This window comes from Cherax quadricarinatus, chromosome 19, assembly GCF_038502225.1.
Source record: "Cherax quadricarinatus isolate ZL_2023a chromosome 19, ASM3850222v1, whole genome shotgun sequence".
NCBI lineage: Eukaryota > Metazoa > Arthropoda > Malacostraca > Decapoda > Parastacidae > Cherax > Cherax quadricarinatus.
The window spans coordinates 40,130,781-40,145,061 of NC_091310.1; the positions used below are offsets into that span (position 1 = coordinate 40,130,781).

The 14,281-nt window shown below is 44.7% G+C and overlaps 1 protein-coding gene across 2 annotated transcripts in view; it reads left to right on the forward strand.

Moving 5' to 3' along the window:
* LOC128688348 (metabotropic glutamate receptor 3) overlaps positions 1-11,110 on the forward strand; it is a 63,954-nt gene extending 52,844 nt beyond the window's left edge. For both annotated transcript variants that reach the window (XM_070086705.1, XM_070086706.1), the window contains 6 exons: positions 1,630-1,825; positions 2,456-2,733; positions 4,552-4,794; positions 5,264-5,412; positions 7,276-7,487; positions 8,610-11,110. In XM_070086705.1, coding sequence (XP_069942806.1) covers positions 1,630-1,825; positions 2,456-2,733; positions 4,552-4,794; positions 5,264-5,412; positions 7,276-7,487; positions 8,610-8,773 — 1,242 coding nt within the window. In that variant the 3' untranslated portion in view covers positions 8,774-11,110. The remainder of the gene's footprint in view (positions 1-1,629; positions 1,826-2,455; positions 2,734-4,551; positions 4,795-5,263; positions 5,413-7,275; positions 7,488-8,609) is intronic.
* The last annotated feature ends 3,171 nt before the right edge of the window (positions 11,111-14,281 follow it).

The following is a 14,281-nucleotide window of genomic DNA, read 5'->3' on the forward strand; positions in this document are numbered from 1 at the left end:
TCTCAGTATTTTGTATGTCGTTATCATGTCTTCCCTATCTCTCCTGTCCTCCAGTGTCGTCAGGTTGATTTCTCTTAACCTCTCCTCGTAGGACATACCTCTTAGCTCTGGGACTAGTCTTGTTGCAAACCTTTGCACTTTCTCTAGTTTCTTTACATGCTTGGCTAGGTGTGGGTTCCAAACTGGTGCCGCATACTCCAATACGGTGTACAGGGTCCTGAACGATTCCTTATTAAGATATCGGAAAGCTGTTTTGAGGTTTGCTAGGCGCCCATATGCTGCAGCCGTTATTTGGTTGATGTGCGCTTCAGGAGATGTACCTGGTGTCATACTCACCCGAAGATCTTTTTCCTTGAGCGAGGTTTGTAGTCTCTGGCCCCCTAGACTGTATTCCGTCTGCGGTCTTCTTTGCCCTTCCCCAATCTTCTTGACTCTGCACTTGGTGGGGTTGAACTCCAGGAGCCAATTGCTGGACCAGGTCTGCAGCCTGTCCAGATCCCTTTGTAGTTTTGCCTGGTCTTCGATCGAATAAATTCTTCTCATCAATTTCACGTCATCTGCAAACAGGGACACTTCGGAGTCTATTCCTTCCGTCATGTCGTTCACAAATACCAGAAACAGCACTGGTCCTAGGACTGACCCCTGTGGGACCATGCTGGTCACAGGTGCCCACTCTGACACCTCGCCACGTGTGTGTGTGTGTACTCACCTATTTACTCACCTATTTGTGGTTGCAGGGATCGAGTCTTAACTCCTGGCCCCGCCTCTTCACTGATTGCTACTGGGTCCTCTCTCTCCCTGCTCCATGAGCTTTATCAAACCTCGTCTTAAAACTATGTATGGTTCCCGCCTCCACTACGTCACTTTGTAGGCTATTCCACTGCCTGACAACTCTATGACTGAAGAAATACTTCCTAACATTTCTTTGACTCATCTGAGTCTTCAGCTTCCATTTGTGACCTCTTGTTTCTGTGTCCCCTCCATGGAACATCCTGTCTTTGTCCACCTTGTCTATTCCGCGCAGTATTTTATATGTCGTTATCATGTCTCCCCTGACCCTCCTGTCCTCCAGTGTGGTCAGGCCGATTTTCCATAACCTTTCTTCATAGGACATTCCCCTTAGCTCTGGAACTAACCTTGTCGCAAACCTTTGCACTTTCTCTAATTTCTTGACGTGCTTGATCAAGTGCGGGTTCGAAACTGGTGCTGCATACTCCAGTATGGGCCTGACATACACGGTGTACAGTGTCCTGAACGATTCCTTACTAAGGTATCGGAACGCTATTCTCAGGTTTGCCAGGCACCCATATGCTGCAGCAGTTATCTAGTTGATGTGTGCTTCCGGAAACATGCTCGGTGTTATACTCACCCCAAAATCTTTCTCCTTGAGCGAGGTTTGCAGTCTTTGGCCACCTAGCCTGTACTCCGTCTGCGGTCTTCTGTGCCCTTCCTGTGTGTGTGTGTATGTTTTGAATATTTATGTCAAATGTAGTTACTCATTTGTAGCTTGTCAAGGAGAGAGAAGCAGTCACTCGGACACACAAAATGTTCGTATTTACAAGGGAGAAGGGAGGGGGGGGGGAACTGTCCCTCATCTCATCTGGTGATGATGGTGTCCTGGTGTTACAGTTACAAGACACGTGTTGCTGGCGCTGTGAGGACTGCCAGGCTCACCAGTACCTCAACAAGTCCACCTCCCACTGCATGGACTGCCAGGACTGCCAGGCTCCTGACAGGGAGGTCGGCACCTGTGTCGATAAGGACGAGAAGTTCATCGACTACAAGAACACCTGGGCCATCACCGCTCTCGCCTTCGCTAGTTTAGGTCAGGTTACCTCCCTTCCTCTCTGTCTTTCCTGTCTCTCCTTGTGTGTCTCTCCCTCAGTCTCTCCCTGTGTGTCTCTCCCTCAGTCTCTCCCTGTGTGTGTCTCTCTGTCTCTTATTTGAATGCTACATATAGGGATATACTTTTTTTCAAAACAAGATTATTATTCTCAGTCTTTACCAATACACGTCTCTCCCCTGTGTCTGTATGCCTCACTCTCTCTCTCTCTCTCTCTCTCTCTCACTCTCTCTCCATCTATCTATCTATCTCTCTGTCTTTGGCTTCATTTCTATCTTTTTCGACGTCTCTCCTTGCCGCTTCTTGTAGTTATCTCTGCATCTGTCAATGTTTCCATCTCTTCCCATATCTCTATGCCTTTATCTTCCCTCAAGGGAGATATGCCTTGATGCCATTGGAAGCTCTTGATCCAAGAGACTAGACTTACTCTCCCCTTCTTTAGTTCGAATGTCATCCATTCAGCAGGCGCAATATAATCCCTACGTATATAGCCACGCCCACGATGGTGGGAGTGATCTCCAACACTCACTCACCTTCCTCCTCCCACAGTATCTTCAGCACAGTGTTGGTAGAAGTGATCTCCAACACTCATTCACCTTCCTCCTCCCACAGGTATCTTCAGCACAGTGTTGGTGGGAGTGATCTTCTGGGTTCATCTGAACACGCCGGTGATCAAGGCGGCCTCGCGGGAGCTCTCCTACATCCTTCTTGCTGGAATCTTTCTCTCCTTCTTTATGAGCTTCGTTATCGTGGCTCCTCCCTCCCTCCTCACCTGCGGCCTCACTCGCTTCTTCCTTGGCTTCTCCTACACCGTCTGCTACGCAGCCATCCTGACAAAGACCAACCGCATCTCCAGGATCTTCAACAAGAGCCCTAGCAAGTCTCACAAGGTTGGCAGCCCTAGTTTTCCAGTTTTACCCTTCTGACAGTTTAGGTACACTTTCCTAGCCCAGACACATCCCTCAAGTTTAAGTGTACCTTCCTAGGCTAGGCACACCTATCAACTGTTGCTGTTTACTAGGGAGAGCAGAGGCTCTCTTCACCCAGGTTTGGGGATAAAATCAAGGATCAGAATTTCCCTAGACAATTCTGTCCATTCCCGGTAGTGGATAACTTTCCCCGGGATAATAATGTTTTCCCCAGACATGGGGATACCTCTGTGTTTGGGTCTGTGCCCATCATCAGCACACCTGTCCTCTTCCCTCTGCCTCAACTTTCTCCTATATATAACCAACCTTGCAGTGCCCCAAGGGGGGGGGGGGGTTAATCTCTCCCCCAGAGTATAACTAACCCGTGAAGAATTAAACACAAGTACAACATCTGGGTATCTTTATTTGTTGATGTTTCGCCCTCCAGTGACTTTATCATTACAATACATGGACAAAATGAATCTTGGGAAGAAGGAAAGATTGTGGAGGCACTAAGCGTTAGGAATTATAAAGTGCAAATTAAGGGGCTTGGTAATATGATGTGGAAAACACATACAGATCAGGTCATGCCAAGGTTTAGGAGTGATGGAGAGCAAACACTGATCCCAACAGTACCAGAAGCTGTAAGGAGTGAGTTGGTAATTCCTGGTCAGTATAGAGACAGGGTACCTTTTATGGTCAGACGAACTGCCTACAATAGGTAATAATAATAATAATAATAATAATAATAATAATAATAATAATAATAACAATAATAATAATAATAATAATAATAATAATAATAATAATAAAATAATAATAATAATAATAATAATAATAATAATAATAATAATAATAATAATAAAATAATAATAATAAAAATAATAATAATAATAATAATAATAATAATAATAATAATAATAATAATAATAATAATAATAATAATAATAATAATAAAATAATAATAATAATAATAATAATAATAATAATAATAATAATAATAATAATAATAATAATAATAATAATAATATTTTTATTTCTACAAGTACATGTACAAAGTATACAGTCCTAGCTGACATCAATGATATATTACTATATACAAAGCCGCTTGTTATGCAGAGCATTTCCGGCAAATTAGGTCAGTTTTGTCCCAAGATGCGACCTACGCCAATCGACTAACACCCAGGTGTCCGTTTTATACTGATGGGTGAACATAGACAACCGGTGTAAGAAAACACGTCCAATGTTTCTACCCTTGCCGATAACTGAACACGGACACTCACTGTGTGAAGCGAGAGCTTTTGCCACCAGGCCACGGGCCACCGTTAATAAACTTAAGGATCAGGTCAGTATGGAGGAAACCCCTCCTGAGAGGTTTGATAACGATAACAGCAGTGTGAGAGGAGAGTGTGCACCTGAGGACAAACAACAAGAAGCCTCCATATCTCAGGCGTTCCAAAAGTGAGGTCAAACTTCCAGAGAGGTTGGATTTATAAGTTAGTTTTGATGATGAGTTAATTTTTGCATCGGAATGATACAAGTTGTTTTGATGATGTAATGTAATTTAGAAAGGGAGGAATGTAAGGTGTTGGGAGCAGTGAGAGAATTAAATCCTACGTTTGCTATTTTGTTTTATGTTCGATCGTCTGTTGTAGTGTTTGATCATAGTTTTGTATTGCTGTGATCCGGGGACTTGAGAAGAGTACAGTGTTATCGTTATTCTTGTCTTTTATTATCCCCTACAACCATAACACCAGATGTTGCACACTTATCTAATTCTTCATCTCACTGATACCACAGGCCAGGTACACGTCTCCAGTATCACAGGTGGTGATAGTGTCGCTCCTGGTGAGCGTGGAGGTGGTGATCAACGTGGCGTGGCTGGTGTATAACACCCCCAGCACCAAGCACCTCTGTCAGAGGCTGGTGCCTCACCGCGTCAGGATCTGTGGTGGCTTAGATGACTACTCTTACATCGTGGGTCTGGTGTATCCGCTGTTCCTAGTGCTCCTCTGCACTGTGTACGCCATCAAGACCAGGAAGGTCAGCACACAGATCAACTCCCGTGTGGGTCTTTCAGAATAAGGAATGGTGGGGGCTTGATCCTCCGTCTGTTAAGATACTGACACGCTGTTTTATGCTGCTAAAATTTCCCTCCAGTAAAGTCACAGTACTGTTGCATCAATAAAGTCACGGTACCGTGGCATCAATAATGTCACAGTATCGTGGCATCAATAATGTCACAGTAACGTGGCATCAATAACGTCACAGTAACGTGGCATCAATAACGTCACAGTAACGTGGCATCAATAACGTCACAGTACAGTGGCTGCAAATGATACAAGCACAGACACGGAGACGAGCGGAGAGACGATCAAACCCCCTCTTATTTCCTTGCCTGTATTACTCACACGGGTTTACCCCTTCACGTTATTTATAAATCAATATATGAAAATTTCCTGTCAATTTCTTGATCAATACTAAAGTGTTGACAGGTGCCTTGTGTTGACAGTGTCCAGGCGGGTTCAACGAGGCCCGCTACATCGCCTTCACTAACTACACCACCTGTCTCATCTGGCTGGTGTTTGTACCTCTTTACCTGTCCACCGGTGCTTCTGATGCTGTCAGGATCGTCACCCTGGCCTTGTCTCTCTCTCTGGGGTGAGTAATAGCGCTTCACTTCACACCAGTCACGTTAATTCCAGATTCCACTGTCAGTCATGTCGAGTTTAGTTATTCAGGCCACCCTAAATGCCAGTAATAATAATAATAATCTTTATTTCTACAAGTACATATACAAGGTATACAGGTCTAGCTGACATCAGTGACATACTACTACACAGAAAGCCCCTTGTTATGCAGAGCATTTCGGGCAAATTAGGTCATTTTTCTCCCAGAATGCGACCCACACTAGTTGACTAGCTCCCCGGTGCCCATTTTACTAATGGGTAACATAGACAACCAGTGTAATGAAACACACCCAATGTTTCTACCCTCGCCGGGAATCGAACCCGGACTTTCGCCGTGTGAAACCAGAGCTTTAGCCACCAGTCTAGCCATTCAGGCCACCCTAGACAGCTTGAGGCTTGTATGTCATACTATAAAATAGCTGGGTCGCTCGTGGCTTCTCTTAATGTTCCAACATTTATTAATGAATCAGTTTCATAATTTAGTGAGTCGTCACTGAGGTCAGAATTTACACATGGCGAGGCCCTGAGCTATGACCAGTGTTCATAAAGAATAAGACTGTAACAAGTGACCTTGACAAGAATAAGACTGTAACAAGTGACCTTGACAAGAATAAGACTGTAACAAGTGACCTTGACAAGAATAAGACTGTAACAAGTGACCTTGACAAGAATAAGACTGTAACAAGTGACCTTGACAAGAATAAGACTGTAACAAGTGACCTTGACAAGAATAAGACTGTAACAAGTGACCTTGACAAGAAGGTCAACAAGATACATCCTAACAAGGTCGTGCGAGTGTATGAAGGTCACTCCATCACAACTTTAAAAAGAGTGCTATTAATTATTCAATTTAAAAGCTATTCTTAAATAAAAAAAAAACAGTGCATATTCGTGGCCGTGAGTGGATGTATTTAGCGCCAGGAAGAGAATAATGTTGTAAACTTGTAGTTGTCAGGATATGAAATGTAATTTGTCGTCTGTGATTTAATTAAGAATGAAAAACATAAGAAATCGGTCGGTTTACACTTTCTTTGTATTTTTTTTTTAAGGAAAACTTATGACTGATGTCGTTGGAAGTTCGGTTAAACTTACTTGTTAAATGGAATAATAAATTTTGTATGAAAAATATAATTGTTGATAATGTAAGAATGGTTTCAGAAGAGGATTTAGATAGAAGCAAATGAAAAATAAATTCTGAAGTTTTAAGAGGCTGTGAGTTCATTACCTTTGTAAATTGTGAATTCATTACCTCTGTAACTTGCTCAGTTATCAAAACTTTGAGGCCCAGTCCCTGGACCCATTATGTACCTCTGTAATCTTTTGACTACCGCCCACTGGATGGGTATGGGGTGCATAATAAACATATTAAACTAACTAAAACCCCTTCAGACTGCGAGGCCCCGGAGCTGTAGCTTGTGTAGCCTTTTCCTATATCCGGCCTTGTCTTCACCTTGCCTCAATATTTCCATATTAATTGATACATTTCTTTTATTTGAGATTATCTTCTCGTAATAAAGTGCTCAAAAGTGTCCTGGGTGGATAAACTGATTTTTTTGCATCATTGATTCCAAGCCGAGGGTGATACGTCTTGTTCTACTTTGTTGTTGTCAGTATCCCAGAGAACTTTTATATACATCATCTTCAGTTACTTCACTGAACTTTATATAATTTGGGTATGGGAGGAAATGGGGTTGAAAATTGATGCAAAACAAAGGAAACTTAAATCTGTTGAATCACTGAGATATTTGATGGGTAGTCTCCGGGAGATTTCTCCTACACCTCATTCCCGTGTCTCCCACACCTCCTCCAAGCACAAATGTTCTCTCCTGGACAGAGGGTTCGTCCAGCTGGGGTGCCTGTTCTTCCCCAAGGTTTACATCGTGTTGTTCAAGCCTGAGAAGAACACCAGGGATGCTGTGATGAGTATCGTCAGGACCTCGCACAACAGCAACAACCGTGACTCCACCTACAGAGTGTCTGGTCGCTTCCCTGACGAGATAGTGGCTTCAGTACCTCACTCAACACCACCCATCTTCTTCCTCAACGGTAAGTCGAGCCTCGCTGGCTAAGTGCTCCAGCTGTGAGAGATGCTTATGTAAGTACTTTCCTTCATCCCAAGTCTCTCTAGTCATGTCTAAACAAGGTTTCCGTGTGGAGTTACATTTAAATCATGTCATGCTTGAAGTCGAGTTTGAATTGAGTGCTTCCCGTGGTGGCGGTAGTTCTGGGAGAGTTTTTAAGGTCAGAGTCTCCAGGATTGTGTATACAAGTGCTGTGAAACCACACCCCGGCCGGGATTGAACCCGCGGTCAGAGAGTCTCAAAACTCCAGCCCGTCGTGTTAGCCGCTAGACCAGCTAGCCACAATAAGATTCATCCAACTAGGTATATTTCTACACCATAGGAAGGTTAGCACAGGCACCACTGTGACCACAAATGCAAGTTTTTACAGACGAATCTCCAGCTAGCGTGGCCGTGACGAACTCTAGCTCAAGTCCCTTCACTGCCGTCAACATGACTCACGAAATCGTAATGAGGCCTGGTCACAGGCCTGGTCACAGACCGGAGGAGGCCTGGTCACAGACCGGGCCGCGGGGGCGTTGACCCCCGAAACTCTCTCCAGGTAAACTCCAGGTAATACCCCGGCCGGGGTATGTTGACGGCAGTGAAGGGACTTGAGCTAGAGTTCGTCACGGCCACGCTATCTGGATATTCGTCTGTAAAAACTTGCATTTGTGGTCACAGTGGTGCCTGTGCTAACCTTCCTATGGTGTAGAAATATACCTAGTTGGACGAATCTTGTGGCTAGCTGGTCTAGTGGCTAACGCGACGGGCTGGAGTTTTGAGACTCTCTGACCGCGGGTTCAATCCCGGCCTGGGTATGGTTTGTTTGCAATCGTGTCATTACGATTTCGTGAGTCACAAGTGCTGTGTATAAGCAGTGATGAGTCTACTGCTTATACCAGTACTGTGTCCACTTACTAATGCCCTACAGTGAGTAACTAATTTTACCCAGAAGAACTCCCTAAGGAAGGGACTCTTGATCCAAAAAATTAAGACTCATTCTCCTCCACGGATTGAACTAAATGCCTCCCATTTTTCAAGCACTGTATGACCCCCTTCAGGTTTAGCATTTCCCCCTAATAATAATAATAATAATAATCCCCAGGAGGGAAGAAAAAAGATGACGCACAACACACTTCAAAACAACAGAAGCAAGCCATCGTCCAGGAAGCACAGGGTCGAGTCAACCACCTCTATTTGGCGTCCCATCTCAGTCCTTCTCTCATCCAGCAGCATCCAGCTACACCTGCTCACCCTCCTTCACTCTAAACAATGTCTCCACAATGACAGGGAAACTCCCGTGTTTACCTTAAGTACCAGTCAGTCAGTGTGGGAGCTGAGTATATTTGGTTGTGCACAGTTGAACAACAACCAGGCCGGAGATGGTTCACAGGACCGTCATCTACGTCCCTGGTTGTTTGGGTTCAATATTTCTCACACAGGCGATGGCTCTGTGTACTGAAACATACCAAAGCGTTTCCATTTGTGCCAGAATTAAACCCAGGTCATTCAGATTTGAGTGGAAAACAATGTGATAATATTAAGAGTGCTTTAATTAGTAGGATTATGTTTATTATCAGTATTACCATGTTGATATTATAATATTATAGAAAACAAATTGTAATTACTTCAGTCTTATACTCCTCCAGATAGGCCTACCTCTTATAAATATACATTACATAATTTTATATACGACATTTTTTGGAAATGTTCGATACCATTATGCAATCAGGACATATCTTTATAGCAGATACGCAGGGTTAACCAAGGGATATAGCCACCGGGGTAGTGGTCACCTGGTGTGGCCACAACATAGTTTACCCTTCAACTACGAGCCAGACTCCGTCCTCCTTCATGCTTCGTTTTCTTTGAAGCCTGACTCCTCTAGCCTCTTCCTTCTACCAAAATGATAATAATAATATAATAATCTTTATTTCTATAATTACATGTACAAGGTATACAGTCCTAGCTGACATCAGTGACATACTACTATATAGAAAGTCGGTTGGTATGCAGAGCATTTCGGGCACATTAGGTCAGTTTTGTCTCAGGATGCGACCCACACTGTAGAGGCAGGGAGAACACCTGCAAGGGCAGGTAGAACACCTGTAAAGACAGGTATAATACTTGTAGTGGCAGGTAAAAACACCTGTAGAGACAGGTAGAACACGTGCAAAGGCAGGTAGAACACCTGTAGAGGCAGGTAGAACACCTGTAGAGGCAGGCAGAACACCTGTAGAGGCAGTTAGAACACCTACAGAGGCAGGTAGAACACCTGTAGAGGCAGGCAGAACACCTGTAGATATTATTAATTTCCAGGTAAAACTAGAAAACATTAACCCAGGATAACTGTATTGTCTTCTGATGTCACACGTTATCCTCTGACGTCACATATCTTATGACGTCACACATGTTATCTTCTGACGTCACACATGTTATCCTCTGATGTCACATATCTTATGACGTCACACATGTTATCTTCTGACGTTACACGTTATCCTCTGACGTCACACATTGTTATCTTCTGACGTCACACATCTTATCCTTTGACTTCACACGTTATCCTCTGATGTCACACATTGTTATCCTGTGACGTCACACATGTTATCCTCTGACGTCACACATTGTTATCCTCTGACGTCACACATTATCCTCTAACGTCACACATTATCCTCTGACGTCACACATTATCCTCTGACGTCACACATTATGTTATCCTCTGACGTCACACATTATGTTATCCTCTGACGTCACACATTGTTATCCTCTGACGTCACACATTATGTTATCCTCTGACGTCACACATTGTTATCCTCTGACGTCACACATTATGTTATCCTGCTGTCTGCTGGTCACACTGATGCAGTGTTACCAGACATTATGTTATCCTGCTGTCTGCTGGTCACACTGATGCAGTGTTACCAGACATTATGTTATCCTGCTGTCTGCTGGTCACACTGATGCAGTGTTACCAGACATTATGTTATCCTGCTGTCTGCTGGTCACACTGATGCAGTGTTACCAGACATTATTGTGCCATATTAACAATTCTATAGAAGACCGGAGGATCAAGCCTCCACTACTTATTGCGGTGAATGAGCCGCGCGGGTTTAGCGCTTCAAGTAAATCTACTACTACTACTACTACTACTACTAATACTAATAATAATTATTATTATAATGTAATATCAGTTATGATATACGTTCATGATTTTGTTGATGGGGAAGCGCTAAGCCCGTAGGGGGGAGCGGCGGAGTTACACGGGTAATATGTGTAGAGATGGTGCAAATGTTGCCCTGTGGGCGCTGACAACCCCATGGGTGCTGACAGCCCCATGGGTACTGACAGCTCCATGGGTACTGACAGCTCCATGGGTACTGACAGCCCCATGGGTGCTAGCAGCCCCGTGAGTGGTGAGAGACCCATGGGTGCTGACAACCTCGACGCTACTGACAGCTTCGAGGCTACTGACAACCTCGTGGGTGCTGACAGCCTTGACAGGTGGACAGGGACTGTGATAATTCTCTGAGGGGAAGCGTTTGTGTCTGCTGCATAGATCACATAACTAACTCTCTCTCTCTCTCTCCTCTCTCTCTCTCTCTCTCTCTCTCTCTCTCTCTCTCTCTCTCTCTCTCTCTCTCTCTCTCTCTCTCTCTCTCTCTCTCTCTGTATATATATATATATATATATATATATATATATATATATATATATATATATATATATATATATATATATATATATATCTATATATATATATATATATATATATATATATAAATATATATATATATATATATATATATATATATATATATATATATATATATATATATATATATATATATATATATATATATAGTTTAGTTATATTTGTAATTTACCAGTTTAAAGTAGTTTTTGACATGTGGTCAACAGGTGTGGGGATGTGGAGGATGTACAGATGTGGGAAATGTGTAGGTGTGGGGGATGTGCAGGTGTGGGGGGTGCAGGTGTGGGGGTGTGCAGGTGTGGGGGTGCAGGTGTGGGGTACAGGTGTGGGGGTGCAGGTGTGGGAAATGTGTAGGTGTGGGGGATGTGCAGGTGTGGGGGGTGCAGGTGTGGGGGTGTGCAGGTGTGGGGGTGCAGGTGTGGGGGTGCAGGTGTGGGGGGTGCAGGTGTGGGAAATGTGTAGGTGTGGGGGATGTGCAGGTGTGGGGGTGCAGGTGTGGGGGTGTGCAGGTGTGGGAAATGTGTAGGTGTGGGGGATGTGCAGGTGTGGTAGGTGTGCAGGTGTGGGAAATGTGTAGGTGTGGGGGATGTGCAGGTGTGGGGTGCAGGTGTGGGGGTGTGCAGGTGTGGGGTGTGCAGGTGGGGGGGGTGCAGGTGTGGGGGTGCAGATGTGGGGGTGCAGATGTGGGGGTGTGCAGGTGTGGGGTACAGGTGTGGGGGTGCAGGTGTAGGGGTGCAGGTGTGGTAGGTGTGCAGGTGTGGGAAATGTGTAGGTGTGGGGGGGTGCCGGTGTGGGGGTGCAGGTGTGGGGGTGTGCAGGTGTGGGGGTGCAGGTGTAGGGGTGCAGGTGTAGGGGTGCAGGTGTAGGGGTGCAGGTGTAGGGGTGAAGATGTGGGGGTGCAGGTGTAGGGTACTGGTGTGGGGGTGTGCAGGTGTGGGGGTGCAGGTGTGGGTGTGCAGGTGTGGGTGTGCAAGTGTGGGGTGCAAGTGTGGGGTGCAAGTGTGGGGTGCAAGTGTGGGGTGCAAGTGTGGGGTGCAAGTGTGGGGTGCAAGTGTGGGGTGCAAGTGTGGGGTGCAGGTGTTGGGGTGCAGGTGTGGGGGTGTGCAGGTGTGGGGGTGTAGGTGTGGGGGTGTGCAGGTGTGGGGGTGCAGGTGTGGGGGTGTGCAGGTGTGGGGGTGCAGGTGTGGGGGTGTGCAGGTGTGGGGGTGCAGGTGTGGGGGTGCAGGTGTGGGGGTGTGCAGGTGTGGGGGTGTGCAGGTGTGGGGGTGTGCAGGTGTGGGGGTGTGCAGGTGTAGAGGTGATGTACCTCACTGTGCCAGTTACAACTTACATTCTAAGGGTATCCCTAATACTGTACAAAATAAACAAACTTTATTCACACCGAAGCTATGGTACCATTGTTCACACTGAAGCTATGGTACCATTGTTCACACTGAAGCTATGGTACCATTCTTCACACTGAAGCTATGGTACCATTGTTCACACTGAAGCTATGGTACCATTGTTCACACTGAAGCTATGGTACCATTGTTCACACTGAAGCTATGGTACCATTGTTCACACCGAAGCTATGGTACCATTGTTCACACTGAAGCTATGGTACCATTGTTCACACTGAAGCTATGGTACCATTGTTCACACTGATGCTATGGTACCATTGTTCACACTGAAGGTATGGTACCATTGTTCACACTGAAGCTATGGTACCATTGTTCATACATAATATATGGTACCATTGTTCACACCGAAGCTATGGCACCATTGCTCACACAGAATGTATGGTACCATTGTTTACACCGAAGCTATGGCACCATTGCTCACACAGAAGCTATGGTACCATTGTTCACACAGAATGTATGGTACCATTGTTCACACAGAATGTATGGCACCATTGCTCACACAGAATGCATGGTACCATTGCTCACACAGAATGCATGGTACCATTGTTCACACAGAATGTATGGCACCATTGCTCACACAGAAGCTATGGCACCATTGCTCACACAGAATGTATGATGCCATTGTTCACACAGAATGTTTGGTACCATTGCTCACACAGAAGCTATGGTACCATTGTTCACACAGAATGTATGGTACCATTGTTCACACACAATGTATGGCACCATTGCTCACACAAGCTATGGCACCATTGTTCACACAGAATGTATGGTACCATTGTTCACACAGAAGCTATGGCACTATTGCTCACACAGAAGCTATGGTACCATTGTTCACACAGAATGTATGGTACCATTGTTCACACAGAATGTATGGCACCATTTCTCACACAGAAGCTATGGTACCATTGTTCACACAGAATGTATGGTACCATTGTTCACACAGAATGTGTGGCACCATTGCTCACACAGAAGCTATGGTACCATTGTTCACACAGAATGTATGGTACCATTGTTCACACAGAATGTATGGCACCATTGCTCACACAGAATGTATGGTACCATTGCTCACACAGAATGTATGGTACCATTGTTCACGCCGAAGCTATGGTACCATTGCTCACACAGAATGTATGGTACCATTGTTTACACCGAAGCTATGGCACCATTGCTCACACAGAAGCTATGGTACCATTGTTCACACAGAATGTATGGTACCATTGTTCACACAGAATGTATGGTACCAATCCTCACACAAAATGTATGGTACCATTGCTCACACAGAATTTATGGTACCATTGTTTACACCGAAGCTATGGCACCATTGCTCACACAGAATGTATGGTACCATTGTTTACACCGAAGCTATGGCACCATTGCTCAAACAGAAGCTATGGTACCATTGCTCACACAGAAGCTATGGTACCATTGCTCACACAGAAGCTATGGTACCATTGCTCACACAGAATGTATGGTACCATTTCTCACACAGAAGCTATGGCACCATTGCTCATACAGAAGCTATGGTACCATTGTTCGCACAGAAGCTATGGTAACATTGCTCACACGGGAACTATGGTACCATTTACATTACACATCCATCTGCTGATAACACTGAAGATAACTTCTAACGTATACATACAGGTTTATGTATAGAATCTACCTTCT